At 34.2% G+C, this 19,002-nt stretch overlaps 1 protein-coding gene across 1 annotated transcript in view; it reads left to right on the forward strand.

Moving 5' to 3' along the window:
• The window catches only part of Itgb8 (integrin subunit beta 8), an 84,860-nt gene that overhangs the window by 39,241 nt on the left and 26,617 nt on the right, over positions 1–19,002 (forward strand). The window contains exons 3-6 of the mRNA XM_076863288.2: positions 1,620–1,794; positions 14,660–14,906; positions 16,368–16,533; positions 17,113–17,271. Coding sequence (XP_076719403.2) covers positions 1,620–1,794; positions 14,660–14,906; positions 16,368–16,533; positions 17,113–17,271 — 747 coding nt within the window. The remainder of the gene's footprint in view (positions 1–1,619; positions 1,795–14,659; positions 14,907–16,367; positions 16,534–17,112; positions 17,272–19,002) is intronic.

Below are 19,002 nucleotides of genomic sequence, written 5' to 3' on the forward strand. Positions count from 1 at the left end.
AAAGAAAGACATGTCCCCTTTTGCCTTTTAGTTAATGCATATATTACAGGATGAGGCAGGCTCTAATTCAGGATGAGCACTAAAAAGGACTACATAATAAATTTAGACTCTGTGGGTCACACACCATCCCTATCACACATTCTTCTTTTGTTGTTATGTTACAGGCTTTTAAAATGTATAAAGAATTTTTTGGCACTTAAACCATAGAAAAATAGGCCAAAGCTTGGATCATCTCACTGATCCTAGTTTGCCATGCCCTGCTCTATTTGAGAAAGAAATGAAGATTTTGTATGAATGTTGTTATATTACCTATCACCATTGTATCTTGTTACTCACCAGTGCCCTGGCTGTCCCTGGTTATAATTAGTGACCTTATATTCAACACTCAATGTCCATGTCAACTTGATAATCCCCTTCTTCCATGCCCTGTGATATTCTGTGTTCCCCCTAAATTTCATTCCCATAACAGTTAAATTTACTTGCTTAATGTGTGAATTCACCCATAGTCTGTTGATTTTGATGATAAGAGCTCTATCTGCCATGCTCTATTCCATTTCATTACGTCAGCACCTACCAAATTATTGTCCTTCATACGTATTCAATCAACATTCTTTAATTTAGTGATGAATGGATTAAAAATCCAATTCTTTATATCATCTTAATTAAAGGAGAAATGATTGAATGATGAATGTATATAGCCATTGCTAGGAAGATTGCTGAGCAAATATCCAGCTCATTTGTAATCAAATACCCCAATAACTGAGGCCAATGTTATGCATAATAAAATATATTTCCATATTTTCAATACACTTTCCATTCTTAGGAAAAAATCCCAAATGTTTACATGAAAAATAAAAATATAAAATTTTTCCCCTCAGGATAAATTAATAAGGTTATTGCATTAATTCCAAGTTGATTGCATGTCTCTTAGATAACTCTCAACTACTCAAGGCTAAGTAGTGAAAATTTTAGATTCAGTTGCAAAGTCAGGAGAATTTGATCTGCAATATTATATCTCTCCGCGTCATCGTGAACATCTCCATTAGTTTACTGAATTGCTTTTAGGTTGTTATGTGTATAAGAGGCTGGACAACTTTATGGTCTAAGAAATTAGATTTCCAATTTATTCTTTTATGAATTTTTGGCATTTAATTAGGCATGTATTTCTAAGGACTTGCTTTCATATTCCAAACATAACAGTATATAATAAACATACCAGTTGAGTCCTTTGAGAACTGAGACTCACATTTGGAACCAATGAGTGGTCTATTTTGGCTGAATTTTCTTCTGGATCTGTCTTTCCAAAGTAAAATATTTAGAAAGAATTAAGCCAGTATAACTTTACAGTGATCAGTTAACAACATTTAAAGTGCTTGAGTTCAATCTCCTCTTTAATAATTCATTTTATTCTTTTAAAATGAGATTTAGAAATTAAAGTTTTATTTATGACAAATATGCCACTGTTCTTATTGGAAACATGCAACTAATTTAAACAGTTGCATAATTTGTTCTGCCCTGAAAATGGCTTAATTGAAATATTTGCTATGTATAGACTTTCTTTGGTTATAACTGAGATGATATAAACTGAAAACATCAGTGATTTTCTTTTTTTTAAACAGGATTTTATTTCAGGTGGATCAAGAAGCGAACGTTGTGACATTGTTTCCAATTTAATAAGCAAAGGCTGTTCGGTTGATTCGATAGAATACCCATCTGTTCGTGTAATCATACCAAGTGAAAATGAAATTAACACTCAAGTAACACCAGGAGAAGTGTCAATTCAGCTGCGTCCAGGTTTGGTGATTTTTTTCAAATAAACCTATGATGATTAAAATTACAATTCATAATAATTTGCTTGTATTTAACATTATGTGGCAGGCAGTATTATTGTAGAGACCACAGTGAGCTCAGAATCAAGAAATTAGAATTCTGGGTTTTATCATGCTTCTAGCTAGCTCTGTGACCTTAGACACCATGCAAACCTGACCCACACATATAATAACTATGTGTTCTGATCCTATAATTCAATCACATTGTGATGTAATTGTGTTCCTTCTCCCCTGCAAGAAGGAAATATATTTGTACTCATTCTTCCATTCTTAGCTGAGAGCTGGTATATAGTAAAAAAATCTATAAATGTTTACTGGATTGATTGACTGATTAATTAGCAGATGTTAAATAAGTACTTAAAAACTTTGGGATGAATTTTTCAACACAAAACATGAAGTCATGATTATCATTATTATCTTGACCAGCTTTGTAATACCCTTGACATTAATGTATATCTTTGCTCCTATACTTCTGCAGAACTTCCCCTTCCATTACAGAGTTTACCACAGTTTGCCTGTGTTGTAGGCTTCTGGAAAGTATTCATTTCCTCCAGATAATTCCACTATACAAACAGATAAGTCAAGGTACATGAGTATGCACCACTCAATTAGATAAATTGGTTTAGCTCAGTATGAAATTACTTTTAAGACTTCATTATTTTGGTGTGCATGGTCATATCTTGTCATTAATTTTTTGAATAATCATTCTTGACACACTCCATATCCCATTCCAAATGCTCAATATTTCTTCCTGACTCTTTGGTTACCAGAAAAACAAAGTCCACTTCTCTCTTGGCCCTAGGCATGTTCCCAGCTTCCAATTAAAACTGCTCTTCATCAGATGAAACAATGACACAGCCCAGGATGGACATACATGAGCAACAGTTGGAAAGGTGGAAGGGTGTACACAAAAAGAAAAGTAATTAGGTTACTGAGATTGCAGCTCTTGCCACCTTCAATTGAAAAAAAAAAAAAGTGTGGTTAAGTTCTTAGAAAGAGAGAGGGAGAGAAACAAAAATGATGTGTTCTTTTTAACTTAATATATTCATTAAAATCTTCCCTTAGATATTCACATGGAGCTCTGTTGACATACAGCCTTTTAATGCTATGGTTGCTCAATGGTCTTTAGTGATTTTTTTTTCCTTCCTGTTATTCTAAGGTTAATCAGCCCAGTTTTCTGGTCTATATAAACTGACCTAGGTTTTCCCCTAGACTCCTTCCAAAATCCCCAATTTCTTAAACATTTCCATATCCCCAGTAATACTCTCATCTGGTAGCTTTTCTACTGTTCATCCATAAAAGACTTCAGGGTCTTAATCCAGGAAGTTGCCATTTTCAGGATGTATCAACATCAAACAGTAACATCCACATCATTCAGTTATATTTTGATTTTCTGATGTGTGTCTGGGCATGTTCCCCAGAGCATACTTGAATTTGAGGGCAAGTTGTTGATATTTATCTCTACTACAAATCTTTCTCCCAGTATTCTAGCCTCCTGCCTTTCCACTCTTCGTTTTCTTTCAACAGGTGCTCATTTTAAGAGAACTTTAAAATACAACTGGTAATATTTGCAGATAAAGTACATAGGAACTATATAATACAGCTCAACAATTAAACATAATCAATAAACTTGACACTTTAGTCTATTTGGCTGTCATAACAATACCATACACTGGGTGGCACAAACAATAGAAATTTATTGTCTCAGAGTTCTAGATTGGCTACAAATCTAAAAGGCTTAGAAGTCCAACATCAAGGTTCTAGCAGATTTGGTTCCTGGAGAGGGCTTACAGTGGGCCACCTTTTTGATGTGTCACATGGCACATGTCAGAAAGAGGGAGAGAGAATGTCTAGTATCTCTTCTTAGAAGGTCACTGTCATGACCTCACCTAACTAAACCTAATTATCTTCCAAAGGCCCATCTCCAAATATCATCACATTGGAGATTAGAGCTTTACCATATGTATTTGGAGCAAATACAATTCAGTCTATAACACTTGATATATAGAATACTATTTTATAAAGTCCATGGAATATTTTTAGACATTAATCATATTTTAAATAAGAAAACTCAGTTCCAAAAAACAAAAACTATTTTTATAGGCCAACATCTTTCAGCACACTGCAATAAAATTTGAAATCAATACAAAAAGATAAATAAATATTAAATAACATAAAAATTAAGAAAAACTAAATAATCCCAACTACAGAATAAATCAAAACTCTAGTTATAGACTCATAATAACAGTAACAAAAACATTAAAATATATGGATGTGACTAAAGTTGTTGTCAGGAAAATTCAAAACATTAAATACTCTCATTTTTAAAAAGAATAAGTAAAGATGAACTTGTATCCAAACAAAGATAGAAAAACAACAAGAAACAAAATAGCCATTAAAAAAAAGTGAGGAGGTCATACATTTTTAAAAAGTAATGCAATGTAAAAGAAAAAGAAAACTACAAAGTGGATGTATAATCCAACAGCTAAAGCCCAATAATAAAATAAGTAAATTATTGGCAAATCTAATTAAGACAACAAAAAACAAATAATCTATTTATGTAAACTATAGTCACAGAAACAAATATTTAAAAAGAGAACAATAAAATATTAAGCATAAAATATACGGTAAAAATTTTAAAAATTTTTAAAAATGTTAACATTTTTCAATAAATACATAATTATTTACTTATATTTATTATAACATTTTATATAATATATATGCCTGTATATATATTTATATATAAATTAGACCTGAATGTTTTTATGGTAATAAATGTTTCATGTACATTCAAACTTTCAAGAAACATATTATCCTATGTCGTATAAACAGGTAAATTTAGGTACATTCTGGAAGCTTCTCAATTGTTATAAGTTTAGTATTATCCCACTATCAAGTTCATAATGGAATTTTAGCAAATAAATTAGACTACATATGCTAAAAATAATATCATAAAACAAATAAGCTTAAGGTAATAAACCAAAGATAATTGATTTTTGGAATTGATGTATTTTTGCAATCTCAGTCTGGTAAAAATAGATAAAATGTATTGTTATCTCTTTAGTTACTGAAAAATCATTTAATAAAATTTAGTGCCTGGCACTAAAATTAAAGAATACTTACTTAATGTATACTAAGGAATATATATTTTATACTATATATATTTATACTTATTCTAGAAGTTATACATAAACATAATTAGATCTGAAAACCAAATAGGAGTTTTAAAAATTTTATAAAAATCAAACAAACTTATCATTAAGTATCTACCTGAAAAATCCAAACAAATCAACTAAAACTATTAACTTTTTTTTATTGTGGCATGTTGTTTTTTACAATATTCAAACTCAGTTTGCTATGTAGTATCAATTATGATGATAAAAGATGAACTCAAAGAAAAAACCCTTAAATGTGAATTATCTAGGAATAAACTTTTTTAAAAAATATGGCAGAATCCATTGTACTATGTAAAGCAAGATATGAATAAATAGAAAATAATTTTATATTCTTGAATAAGAAGATAATATCATAACCAAGGCAGTTCTTCAAAAACATATTCTATAAATATAACAAAATTCAATGCCAGGCATGGTGGTGCATGCCTATAATCTCAGTGGCTGGGAGGTTAAGGCAGGAGGATCAAGGGTTCACAGCCAGCCTCAGCAAAAGTGAGGCACTAAGCAACTCAGTGAGACCCTGTCTCTAAATAATAAATACAAAATAGGGGTGGGATGTGACTCAGTGAGTGTCTCTGAGTTCAATCCCTGGTACAAAAAAAAATCAAGGAAATCCATAAATATCAGACAATTTCAATCAAATTCAAATGTATTTTAAACAAATATTTATTGAAACTTCTTATTAGTGTGTTTTGATACATAACAGCACATATCTTCTGAATACATTTATATAAATACATTTGGTGGGTGTTTCAATCAGTTTTCCATCACTGTCAAGAAGTACCTGAGATAATTGACTTAACCCAGTAGACCCCAAATTTTCAGTTTTGTGACTACCTCAATGAAATTGACACACATGCATTAAAATATGTTGGACATAATAACCAAGAGTTTATATATTATATCTACTAATTTTAATATGACTATAATGATTACATTATAACTATATTCTCATTATTATTTAATTATATTTTATTACTATATTTACATATTTATACATGTTCCACCTCTGAGACTAAGGACAATATGAGTTGAAGTGAGGAAAAATTTATTTTGGTTCATGGTGTCGGAAATATCAGTTCATGGTCACTCTGTTGCTTTTGGTCAAAGCAGAACATTATGACAGAAGAACATGTTGCACAAAACCTGGTCACATCAAGATGACCACAGAGTAAAGAGAAAAAGAAGAAAGAACAGGGAATCCCAGTCTCCTTCTAGGGCGTACTCCCTGACCTAACTTCCTCCATCCAGACCAAGGCTTCCCCATCTCCCAACAGCACCACAGGCTGCTTTTAGCATGTGGGCTTTTAGGGGACATTTAAGATCCAAACCATAACACTAAATCAAATGTATGTAAATTTATTTAGGTTTTTAATGTATATTATCACATGATTCACAAGAATATTTGAGCTCTAGTTTGGACATTCATGAGTGAGCATTTCCTCTTCAATTTTTTTAATATCTTCAGTTTACTAGATATTACTAGTCTCGTTATCTGTTTTTTGTTGTTGTTGTTGCCTTTCTCCTAGTACTAAAAATTCCAAATACCTCTCCTAAGCTTATTCTCTCTCTCTCTCTCTCTCTCTCTCTCTCTCTCTCTCTCTCTCAGTTTTTGGTGTGATCCACCTCTCTATACGAATTTTCATTATTATTATTTTTCTAATTAAATACTAATTTTTAGCAAGCTATCATATATGAAGTTTATTTATTATTTGCCTCTAATGAATGTAACCAAATCCTTAAAATGGCTTGCTCTTTGGAAAATATGAGATTTGAAAACTAAATTACATTTTTCTACTTGTGTGTTACATTAAATTTATACACTGTAATGAATTTGGCTTTTCCTTTTTGAAGACATAAACGTGTCTGAGTTTTTCTCAGACTATAAGTTACCAATTAAAAAGTTGGGAAATGGCTTCAGTGCTGTACAGAAATAATGATAATGAGAATGAGATAAGAGAAAGCTGGATGGACTTGAGGGAGGATGGAGAGTGGAATCCACAGGTTTGGTGATTGTTAAGCTGTGAAGGACTCCAGGGATCTGGCTCAAGCAAATAGGTGAGGTAGGATATGTAGCCCCATATGGAGGGCCTGGTGTTGAGTTCACTTGGGACCATGTGAGGCTGAAGCTCAGGGAGGAGAAATGGGTTAGAGATAGAAAAGTGTCAGAGACATCCATGGGAGATGGCAAGTGGAGGAAATATGGATGAGATCAGGGAGTAAGGGAACGAAAGGGGAGATAGGCATCCATTCCATTCTAATCACTATGAAGCTTGATTTTATTCCATGAACCACTACTATTTGAATTTCTGTGTACTAATTAGCCTAATTGTCTAATATGTATAAATCATTTATCCAACAAAGCTCTGAGCTCCTTAAAGCAGAACTATACATTAAAATCTTCATATATAACAGGTATTTATTAAGTTGAAATGTTTGTATAAATAATGAGTCTTATCATCAGAGACATACCAGATTTGGGGTATAGCATAGATAGTTGTAGTTTACTACCTACAGATAGAAATGTAACTGTGCAATGTAAAAGTCTTTTCCACCATGAGACATATAAGAGTTGAAGACTTGATATAACACACACCTAAATGTAAAATGTTTATCACAGTATTAACTTTGATTTGTTTATAGATTATCACTTTCTTCTTATCTAATAAAAATTCAAAACCTGAAGCACAGTCGTTATTAAAAATTTTTATGGGGGGATAGTAGAGGATAGGAAAGGTAGCAGAATACAACAGTTACTATTATGGTATTATGTAAAAATGTGGATGTGTAACCGATGTGATTCTGCAATCTTTGTAATGTTTTGAATAACCAATAAAAAAATAAAAAAAAAAAAATAAAAAAAAAAATTTTATGGATATTTTATTATAACACACTGACCAGAGTCCTCAAAGAATCTATAGTTTATAGGACTATATTTAAAATTGAGTATTTTAAATGAGGTTGAAAAAATGACATTTTCTTTTACTTTTAATTCCTTCAACTTCACCTTATTTTTACATATCAATCTTATGTAAAAATAATAACCAGAATAAACTATTGATTCTAGTTGTTGTTCTCTAAGGACAATGAGATTAAAACTTTAGGAAGAAAAATGAGAGAAGGGAATTCTCTAATTTTAATTCAGAAATAATACTTGTATACGTGATAAAGATTAGACTTCTACTGATTTAAGAAAATTTTCAACCTTGATTTATTTTAATATTATAAGGTGAAAATTTCTGTAATTTAGGGAAATTTAATTTTTTTAAAAAATATGGAATGTTTTATTCTTTCTTAATTTCAAAGTTAACCTCCCTCCCCACAAAAACAGAAACTCATACATTTCCCCAACCCTGGCACATATCCCCATTTAATGCCCTCTCCCCCAAATTCAGAAATGTGCTCCAGTCTATGTCTTTCTGTTTTAAATCCAATTCTGTGTCAAGAGGCCTTCTCCTTCCTCTGCTCAAATGTAATGAATAAACTTTGGCTTCTTCTTCCTCCTACAGTTTTCCACATTTTCTTGTGGTTTTTCAATTTCATCTTATGCAGAACGTTTTTTTTTCAGTTGTCTTTTCTCAGTGTCCAACCATGTTTATTGTAGCCAGAACATCAGAGATGCTCACATCGTTATTGAGTAGTTTAGAGCACATTCTAACCTCTTTTGTTTCTTGGGGCTATTCCAACCAGTCACTGGCAATATGTCTAAGTAGGTCGTCAACTTTCCTCCAAGTCCTTTTTCTCATTCTATGTCACAGACTCACTTCTCCCCTTCGAAGTTCATTGAAGAAAATAAGGATTTGATCCTTTAAAATCTCAAAAGAGATGAGGAGTGGGCTTCCCTGGCAATAATAAAGGTGGCAGTGTGAACATTTTGGGGCCAGGTGATATTTTTCCTCTTAAAGAAACTCCAAACTCTCCCTACATTATGGGAAAGAAGTTCTAGATACTAGCTTCTTTCTGGGCCTTTTGATATGGTGTCCCCAAAGTACTTCAAACACAATGTAGTTATAGAACATGGAAAAGACTTTTATGTTGTACAGTTATAGACAATGCATATGCCAAACACAAAGACTTCAGAGACGAAAACAGTTCTTACCCCAATGTTGTTGTTTGAGTCTAGTAGTAGTAATGGTAATAACTACTAATGCATGTATATTTACCATGTACCAAATACTGTTAAATATTCTACGCAAGCTGTCTTGTTCAGTAGCTCTTAGCTACTAAAGAAGATAAAGATGTTCTGTATGGAATCTCATAATTATATGGTAAACATTATAAGGGTTGTATGATCTGGTTGTTATGGAAACACAGGGAGGGATAACCCCAATCCAGGGAGGAGCAGATTACTGAGCAGTGTCTCCAAGCAGTAATTACATAAAAAGAGGGAGGGTAGGACACCACAGGCAAAAGAAGTAACATAAACAGGGAATAGGAATATATATTTGTGGCGTGTATGTGGGCACTTATAAGCAGTTCTGTTTTGCTAAAGATGTAGATAGAATCAAAATTACAGAGGCACTTTAATACACCATGTTTAGCCATTTGGACATTAACCATCTGATGGAGAGCTACTGAAAAATTTTAAGCAGGGAATGACAGAGCAATTTTCAGTTTTAAAAAGATGGACTCATTGGTGTTGTGACTGCATGAACATGACACTCTAGAGGAAGACAAATGAAGAGACTATGGGAAATAATCCAGGCAAAATCCAAGAAAGGCTGGAGTGGATAGGAATCTCTTCTCATGTTGTGATATACTGTAGGAATTCACTTGAAATATTTAACTCAATGAATAATAAGGAAATTGACTCAAGAATAAGCTACAAGATTTCTACTCTAAAGCCCCTAAATGTGTCAGCACTATATGTTTGTGCTAAAAGATTATAAATAACTTGATTCCACCTTGTATTTAGAAGTCTAGATCCATAGAAGAAAAAAAAAGACACAAAAAACCAAGAAGGAAATGTCATGGTTAGCCCCAAATTATAGTCAGGTATAACTACTTTCTTCATAGTTGGCTTTAGCCAGTCTTCAGCTATGTTTAGTGGTAAGAATGGGCTGTTTAATGATGGAAAAAAAGTCCTAAAATTGGTGAGAAACTGTGATTTAAATCCCATGGGGGAAAAAAAGGAAAATAGTGCTGCATCCAGGAGAATCTGATGATAATTTAAAGACATACGCATAAACACACACCCAAATAGATTTTTAACATTTACCTACTTTACAAAAATAGAAAACAGTTGAAAATAAGGATGTATTTGTACCATGGTAGCAATTGGCATGGACGAGTACACAACTTAGTCATTGCCAGAATCTCAATCCTTATTGTAGAAGTTACTTGGTACTTTGTGAGATTGGTAAAAAGAAGATCCCAGAAACATAAATAATTATCACCCTTCTTTTTCAGCAGCCTAAACCCCTAAAATAACAAAAGCAAGTATAATTAAAAGGACATATTGACTTATATCTGCTATTAAAATTCAATCTAAATATTAACCCATCATACCTTAGGACTGAAAGTATTTATAGAGTACACTTCAGATCAAGTTTATCCTTATTTACATAAGAATTCTAGCTGAATATAACTATTCAGTAATATCTGATATGGAATACTCTTGGTAGTTTTAAATAATGGAAAGGTACTGAATACGGAATATGGAAAATTGATGTCCTTCTTTGGATAAAGTCACCTTTTATATCAAATATTACCCATAAGGAGGCATGAGTGAATAGAAGAAGAGTTATTCTTGTAGAAGAAAGATCAAGAATGGGAGCACTCATTTCCCCTCCTTCCCCAACTTCCCCGGTCTCTTTGTTTTAAACCATTGGATGTAGCCTTAAGCATTCGATGGATCTGAGGTCATTGCTCTTTCATGGCAGAGTGCAGTGGTCTATCAGGACAGTTCTGCTGTCATTTTCATGTGGCCACAATACCATGCCAACTATAGATCCTTTGATCACAATCCTGGAGACACATGGTGGGAAGTAAAGATTTGCCTAAACATCCTGAAATGGATCATAGCACTTCTTCAATTAAATAATTTCCAGATTTCACACTCTATTTCTCACTTCAAATTATGCCTATGGACCAATATAGTTTATAAATGGTTCCATAATGAGACTACATGAAAAGTTTGATATAGTCAAATAACAAAACTCTAAAATGCCACAAATTACAACCAAAAAAATCATCATTACAAACTTCTTAAGAAATTAGAAATTTGACAATTAAATTTATTTGTTTAGGTTAAAATTCAAAGTTATCCAGCATTCACATTCTTTAGTGAAAATTCGAAGACTGATATCAAATATCTGACTATGTGAGTTAATTTTTTAAAAATTTAAGTCCCAAATTTGTTATCCCCTACTTTTTCATCTCAGGTGAATTCTTGATGCTGTGGTAGGACTCGGGTTCTTATTTCGGTTAAACTTTGACTTTTGCCTTTTATTGGAATGGAATAATTCTGTCAAGATTTAAACAGTTTAATGCAATTTCAGTTTCACTGCAGAGAATTATGTCTCACTTTGTGAAGATTTTATAGTGAATTGGATGCACCAGGTTATCATATCACTGGCCCTTACCAACCCCATTTCAAAAACAAGTCAATTCCAAGCCATTTAGTAGTTTCCATAAACTAAATTATATTCTCAGAATTGAGTGCATATGCCAATTTAAAGGCAGTTCCCAAAGACTTTGGCAGAAACTCAGTAGTTTAGAAGCTGATGGTGAATTTTTTTTCTTGTTTTTATCAGCTAGTCTATGCCAGTTTTGTGGAATACACAAGCACAGTCCAGCTCTGCGTAGCTCCTCTCTCAGAGTAGCATCTAAGGCACTGCCGTCTTCTTTAATAGCCTCATGAAGGTGGCAGACAGACATTGCCATATTTTTAGGTATGTTTCTTTCTGTGCCAATATGTTCAATCCTTCTCTAATGTCACCTGGTCTTTGATCCCTGTGTTGGTGGTAGCCCAGTATGAACTATGTTGGTGTTTTACATAGGGCCACAGTACTCACCCTGCCATGAGTAGGTACTTCTGCTGCCTCTTACAGTGGAATACTAATGCCTACAAAACATGTCTTCAAGACTTTTCTCCCTCATATATAATTATCCAATCTAAGGCCAACTTGAAAGCACATTGTGGGGAATGTTTTAAGCTCCCGGGCAAGATGTGGTAATCCAAGTTTGACCTCTTCAATTTCCTTCTTAACAAACAAAGTGGGATTTGGGGTCAACCCATCTAGAGCTAACTACCTTAAGCTGACTACTTAAAGCCAGAATGTTACAGGAAACTCAGGAGCTTTGCCATGTAAAAGTAGCAATGATTGCTCTCTCTAGCAATGACTAAAAGGCCTGTGTATGGGAAGATTCTCTTTTCTCATTCTTATCTTGAAAGCTCATCTTATTGAGCTTTCAGTCCACACTGAAGAGTTTGGCTGACCAGAGCACCTATGTGAAGGCCAGCATCTATGTAATCTAAAATCAAGCCACAGAAACCAACACCCTTAAATCTTGAGCATTTGATAAGACTTCCTTATAGCTTCTTCTTTCCCAACGCCAAAAAGACAGGTTTTGCTTCCTAGACCATTAACAGATGGCATTTGCTGAGGTCCCCATGTGGCTAGCATTTGGTTGGAATGCTCTGAATAGCACAGGACTCCAAGGACTGTCCCTTTGCTGAGACTACACAGACTCCTCCTTTCTGCTAAAGTCACCAACCCACACCTTAGAGACCCCTGTGCAATATGCTGAATATCTGTTGCATGTAGTAACACCTCTTTGAAAACAAACAGCCATTCGTGTTTAGGCAGTCACCATAAACTGCAGTGATTCACCAAGATAAAATTATCACGTGGCCAGTGCCTCAGGCCTTCAGCAAGACACCTAAACCAACAGTTAAAAAAATCAACTAAACCGTTTCTACCTTTTTGAAAAATCCTGACCACACACCACGCATGATGGTGCATGCCTGTAATCCCAGCTGACAAGGAGGCTGAGGCAGAAGAATCAAAAGTTCAAAGCCAGCAACTTAGGGAGGCCCTGTCTCAAAATTAAAAAATAAAAATAGAAAAGACTGGGGACATGGCTTGATGGTTAAGCAATATAATCCCCAATATAAAAATAAATAAATTTAAAAAAATAAATCCTGACTACATATTAAAGTGCAAGTCCCTTCGTTACATATTCAAGTTCAAGTCCCACAAACAGCCCTTACTGTTGTGCTATTTCTCATTAATCTGGCCCTGAATACCAGTTTCTAATATTCTCCTAAATTTAATTTCTCCACCCAAATTGCAGAACACTTCACAGGAACAGGCTTGTTCCTAAGAAGCCCCAAAACTGAGCAGAATAAATGTTCTCTGAAGACAGCTCAGGGTCTAAAGGGAATTGGTGAGGGAATGGGCTGGACTACACAAACCTGATTTCTCCTTCCAAATTCCTGAGCTACAACCCTAGGAGCATTACACTAAAGGGGTTTCCTGTACATAAAGAAAATCAGGAATGAATCAATTGTCCCCTTTTCCCATACTTAATTATTATATGCCGGTAAACCTTACTATTTGGAATTCCTCTGAAAACATTTGATTCATGAAATGATTTAAAAGAAAATACTGCTACCTTAAATTCATTACGATTTGGTCAATCTGGGGATTCCTTTAATAAGAATACCTGTCTACCAATTATGTATACAAATTTATGTTTAAAAAAATGCTTTCCACTCAAAATAATCTCCAGGAACAATTAATTAATTAAAAGTATTTCCTTTATTGTTTAAAACAGTGAGATTCACAAACTATAAACAATTACTTTTCCCAATATATTTTAAATTAAAAGCAGACCTGCCAACTCTAGGGGAATGGTCCAAGTCCTTGAATCAAATGACGTAACAGAGAACTAAATTAAACATTACAAACAGTTGTCCTTGGGAATCACTCCCCATTTCTCCTTGGGGTGACTCTCTTTTCACATCCACTTATATTTATATCAAGGCCAAAGCCTCACCTCAGTGATCCCTCTCCAGTATGTATTTATTTAATCCCTATTATGTGTTAGGTGGACATCTTCCAGGTCTTCAACATGGTACCACTGGGTATGATTCTTTAGGTCACTGTCTCATTCGCTAACTGATGAGAAGAACTTTATCAATTAATTCATTGATGAAATACTTATTATTTTGAAAAGTTTAACATACTGTTCATACAAGAGTTTCTCATCTCATATATAAATATGCCTTAACTCAAAAGAATGAATTTACACCTGCATCATTCAATCATCTTAAGTTATCTTTCTGGTTTACCTCAAATCATTCCATAAGCATACCATCTATACCCTTTTGAGACACTGCTTTTTTAGCTACTGAGGGCAATAGGCCACACAGGTTTGTGTGGTGGTATCCTGTTACATTATATTGAGCTGTTCTATTTGTTATCATCTTTGTCAAGCCTATAGAATTGTGAGAAATGCATTGTAGAATTTGGAGACTAATAGATTGATTTTTGAAGTGCCTTATAACTATTCAAGCATATTCCAAACTTCATAATATGCAAATTTGTGATAATTGTTCATGGTGCTAAAATGCAATTAAATTATTGACAGCATATCCTGAGATATGTAAAATGAAGACTATATCATCATTTTCTTTCTTTGAATTAGGAGCTGAAGCTAATTTTATGCTGAAAATTCATCCTCTGAAGAAATATCCTGTGGATCTTTATTATCTGGTTGATGTATCAGCATCGATGCACAATAACATAGAAAAATTAAACTCTGTTGGAAATGATTTATCTAGAAAAATGGCATCTTTCTCCCGTGACTTCCGCCTTGGATTTGGCTCATATGTGGACAAAACTGTTTCACCATACATTAGTGTCCACCCTGAAAGGATTCATAATCAATGCAGGTATCTAATGCTTGATGTGGTTAATAGTAAATGTATTTTTCCCTGTAAAATCTCATTTGTTTGTTTCTATATGAAGAACTTGGCAAAATTTATAATTTTTTCTTATTAAGTAAGAATAAAAAAAATTTCAGGAAGAAGTTTGTTCCTATTTGAAACTTTTATTGGTACCTTGGGTTTTAAATTTGTTATTTCTTCAAATATTATTTATCCAGTATTTATCACCACAAAAAACCCTTACTTTTTATTAGTCACTTTGCATTAATTTCCAATAATCATGCTGTCACATATAGATTACCTGTCTGGATATTCTGTATTTCTCCTTTCTGACTGTTCCACATTGGTGAAATTAAGGTTTGACACATTTTACAGTCTTTTTCTTACCAGTAGTTCATCTATCTGACTATTGCTGTCGTGATTGGGTTTAATTATGTTCCTTCTTACATGACCTCAAAGAAAGTTCAGTTATTCCACAGAAAGGCATCAAAGGATGGAATTGATGTCTGAGACTTTTTTCTTATCATTTTGCGATTTGGATTCTACAGAGTACATGCTTAGCGTGAAAAGAGAACTTACCTAAGTTACAAGTTCTCATACATAATACCTTTGGCCTGCTGAGTATTCAGAGGAATAAATCTGTATAGTTCTGGTTTCAGAAGTCATTTTATTTTGATACATGTCCTATTTTTATAATTGCTCAACTCATCGTACACTGCACATTCCAATGTACCAAAATAACTCTGTTATCTGTTTGACCAGAGGAGGGCTGATTTATCTCCTAGTGAAGCTTCCTGAGTCTCTCCTTGAAGGTGAATAACCCTGAGGAGTGGTTCTTACTTTCTGAGATATCACGGGATTGTCAAAACAGTTTTAATGAATTTTGATAGCTCATCAATAATCAACAACAAGCACCACTTTAAAAATAAGTGCAATGTTGTTTTTTTAGAAATTAAAAAATAATATGTTATTTCAACTAAATATCCAAAAATATTTCCCCAAACATATTTCTCAGCACTCTCAAAGAATTTAGGATTTTTACATTTTCTTTGATTTCTCAAGTGAGAACATATTATAGAAGAATGTATTCTCCTCCTCTCTCTTCCTTGTCACTGATGTTTGCAAAGTTATCAGTGGCAAACTCTGATAGGAAATTATTGCAAATTCTTATGCTCCTCTTAGGAATTCACAGCATATCAAAAGCCCTTAGTTGTCCTACGTTAAAAAAATTAAACCTTTTTGTTTTTTTGAACATCAAACCTTATAACTCTATTTCCTACTCAAAAGGAAATGTTCACCAATGTTAAACTTGTATCTAATTTGATAGATTTTTGAGTTTTAAAATTTCTCTGGCAAAAAGATTCTACTTCCATCTCCTACCATCTCCACAAATTTTACTGTTATTAGTATTCTGAAACTTTATGAAGCAAAGCAAAACAGACTTTGCACTTCTTCTTTCCCATATAGTGACTACAATTTGGACTGTATGCCTCCCCATGGGTACATCCATGTGCTGTCTTTGACAGAAAACATCACTGAGTTTGAAAAAGCAGTTCACAGACAAAAGATCTCTGGAAACATAGATACCCCTGAAGGAGGGTTCGACGCCATGCTTCAGGCAGCTGTCTGTGAGGTGAGAAGTTGCATCATTGTTGTGTGTTTTAGTGCTCAGATGCCACGTGTTCCAAGAATCAATGTTTTTATTTTGTCTTTGATTTATGGAGTGAAAACATAGTACAGAAGAATACTTTCTCCTCTTATGGTCCCCAATGTTACTCATTTTGGTATGTGTTTGGGACAGAGGGACTAAATTGGGAGAGGGACATACATATACAAAGGAAAGAGTAACTTGCGTACATGGCTCAGGCCTTTCTGATGAAGCTGCTTTTCCCTGCTTCACACTCCAAGAAATCATAAATGGCCTGTGGTCCCATTCACACCACGCTATGGCCCTACCTTGTAACTTGGCTTTTTCTTTCTCCAGTGGAAACTAGCAATCTCTAGCCAGGAACTAAGTGTGGTCCAATGACTGTGGTGACACAGAGGCTAGAGAAATAAACGTGAATGCTATTTATGAAGCAGCATTGTACATGGGCACATCATTTTATCCTGACTTCATGTTTGTCAACTCAAACATATCCTTTACTTGAGGCAAAGACCACAGTCCAGATCCATGTTATTGTACAAGATCTAATTACATGTTTATTTTAAGAGTCACATTGGATGGCGAAAAGAAGCTAAAAGATTGCTGCTGGTGATGACAGATCAGACATCTCATCTTGCTCTTGATAGCAAATTGGCAGGCATCGTGGTGCCGAATGACGGAAACTGCCATCTGAAAAACAATGTCTACGTCAAATCAACGACCATGGTAATGTAGCAAGAGCTCCTCCACAGCTATGACTCTTTGAATTAAAGTACAAGCTTAAATTGGCAACTCAGCTGTTCTTGTGCCAGCAAATAAAGAAGCAAGACACAGAACCAAGATAAGCCAGAAAAGAGGACGTATGAAACCATATAGTCTATAAATGTTGCCCAATTAAATATATGGCTTAACTACTTTGACAGCATCTAGTAGTGACTCTTTGATGAGCTGCAAGCCACTGTATAATACTTTAGAATAAAAGGGTTACAAGAGCTTCCTTTTTATGTAGTTTATTTAAAGAAAAAAAAAAACATGTCTTTACTTTTTACTGGTGATACATGTTTGCTAGCTACAAACACACTAAGGAGTGCTCATGAAATGTGGTTGGCTGAAGGAATCTTCATAGTACAATAGGTAGAAGCTAAACAGAGACCAGTAAAATGAAACAGCTAAACAAGGAGATTAGTCCAGTCTGTATGTCACTTCCTCCCTCTGACACTCATCTTTGTGTAGGGCCACTTCTTAGATCAGCAGGTGCCTAAGTTGCTTCCTGAGGGGTAGTATAAGCTTTGAATCCTATGTTTAAGTGCAGTCTTTTAGTGCCACAACTTCCCCAGCATTAGTCTATTGTAGATATAAAAAAAATGGACAACAAAGCATCATTTATTTCTGATGTTGACACCTATTTATACATTCTTGAAAATGTTATAACAGAAACTGTAAAACTGTCCCAGTTCATGGGTACTGGTGTCTGGGAGGTTTTTCCTACAGCACCCTTAGGCCGAAAGAAGCTTAGTTAAGAACCCAGATATAAATACCTTACCTATTTGTGCCTGACAACTTAGCAATCAGTTAAAAACATTACACTTGATTGAATAGAATATATAGATCTATATTGATGTCATTTTTAACAAGTTACCCATGAACAGGAATTTCCTAAACTTTGTCATCAGAATGGATATTGCCACACTAATTTCCAGTTCCATGTTGATATTTGTGTTGACCACCTTGGCCAAGGTCTGATGCAAGGTCTGATAAACTGTGACCTACCTCCAGCTAGTAGTTTATGTCTACTTGACAGATGCCACCACTATATTGATGCCCTTGGAATTTTGAAACATTTTGTCCACTTCTATGGGTATGCTGTGGTGCTTGAAGACACCTTGCCCATAGTTGGGGAAATGCAGTAGTAGAAGCGTATGAACTATGTTTAAATTTGTGGGGTTCCCATATATAAACTTTAAATAGGTCATTAGTTAATCTAGAACATTCTACCAGACAGGTTGAAAGTCAAGGGGTACGAATATATGACCAGACAACAAGTCCGACCCTTGGATAGCATATCTAAGATTTGGAATTTGGAATTATCCCAACACAGCCTTTCCCTTTGCGAATTCTCTTCTACCCAGGCTCCTTTCACTTTGGCAGACCTGCCTGCTTCTTTGTGTCACTTCTTATCTATCTTTTCTTCTGTTTAACCTCTTTTCATCTGAGGTAGAATTCTTATTTACTTATTGGGAGTAGAGAAAAAGACAGGAGGAGCCATTCTATTGAGACAAAGAGAAGCTTTTTTTTTTTTTTAAGAAAAGGAGAAGTAACAATGGCATTATTCTCAAATTGCAATACTCTTTTGAAGTTTTGCCAAGTTACTGAAGTCATCTCTTCATAAGTGTATTTGAAAGGATGCTGATGCCTCTCTAGGGAGGATTGCTTAAGCAAAAAAAGAAAGAAAGAAAG

This window comes from Callospermophilus lateralis, chromosome 1 (genome assembly GCF_048772815.1).
Source record: "Callospermophilus lateralis isolate mCalLat2 chromosome 1, mCalLat2.hap1, whole genome shotgun sequence".
Lineage (NCBI taxonomy): Eukaryota > Metazoa > Chordata > Mammalia > Rodentia > Sciuridae > Callospermophilus > Callospermophilus lateralis.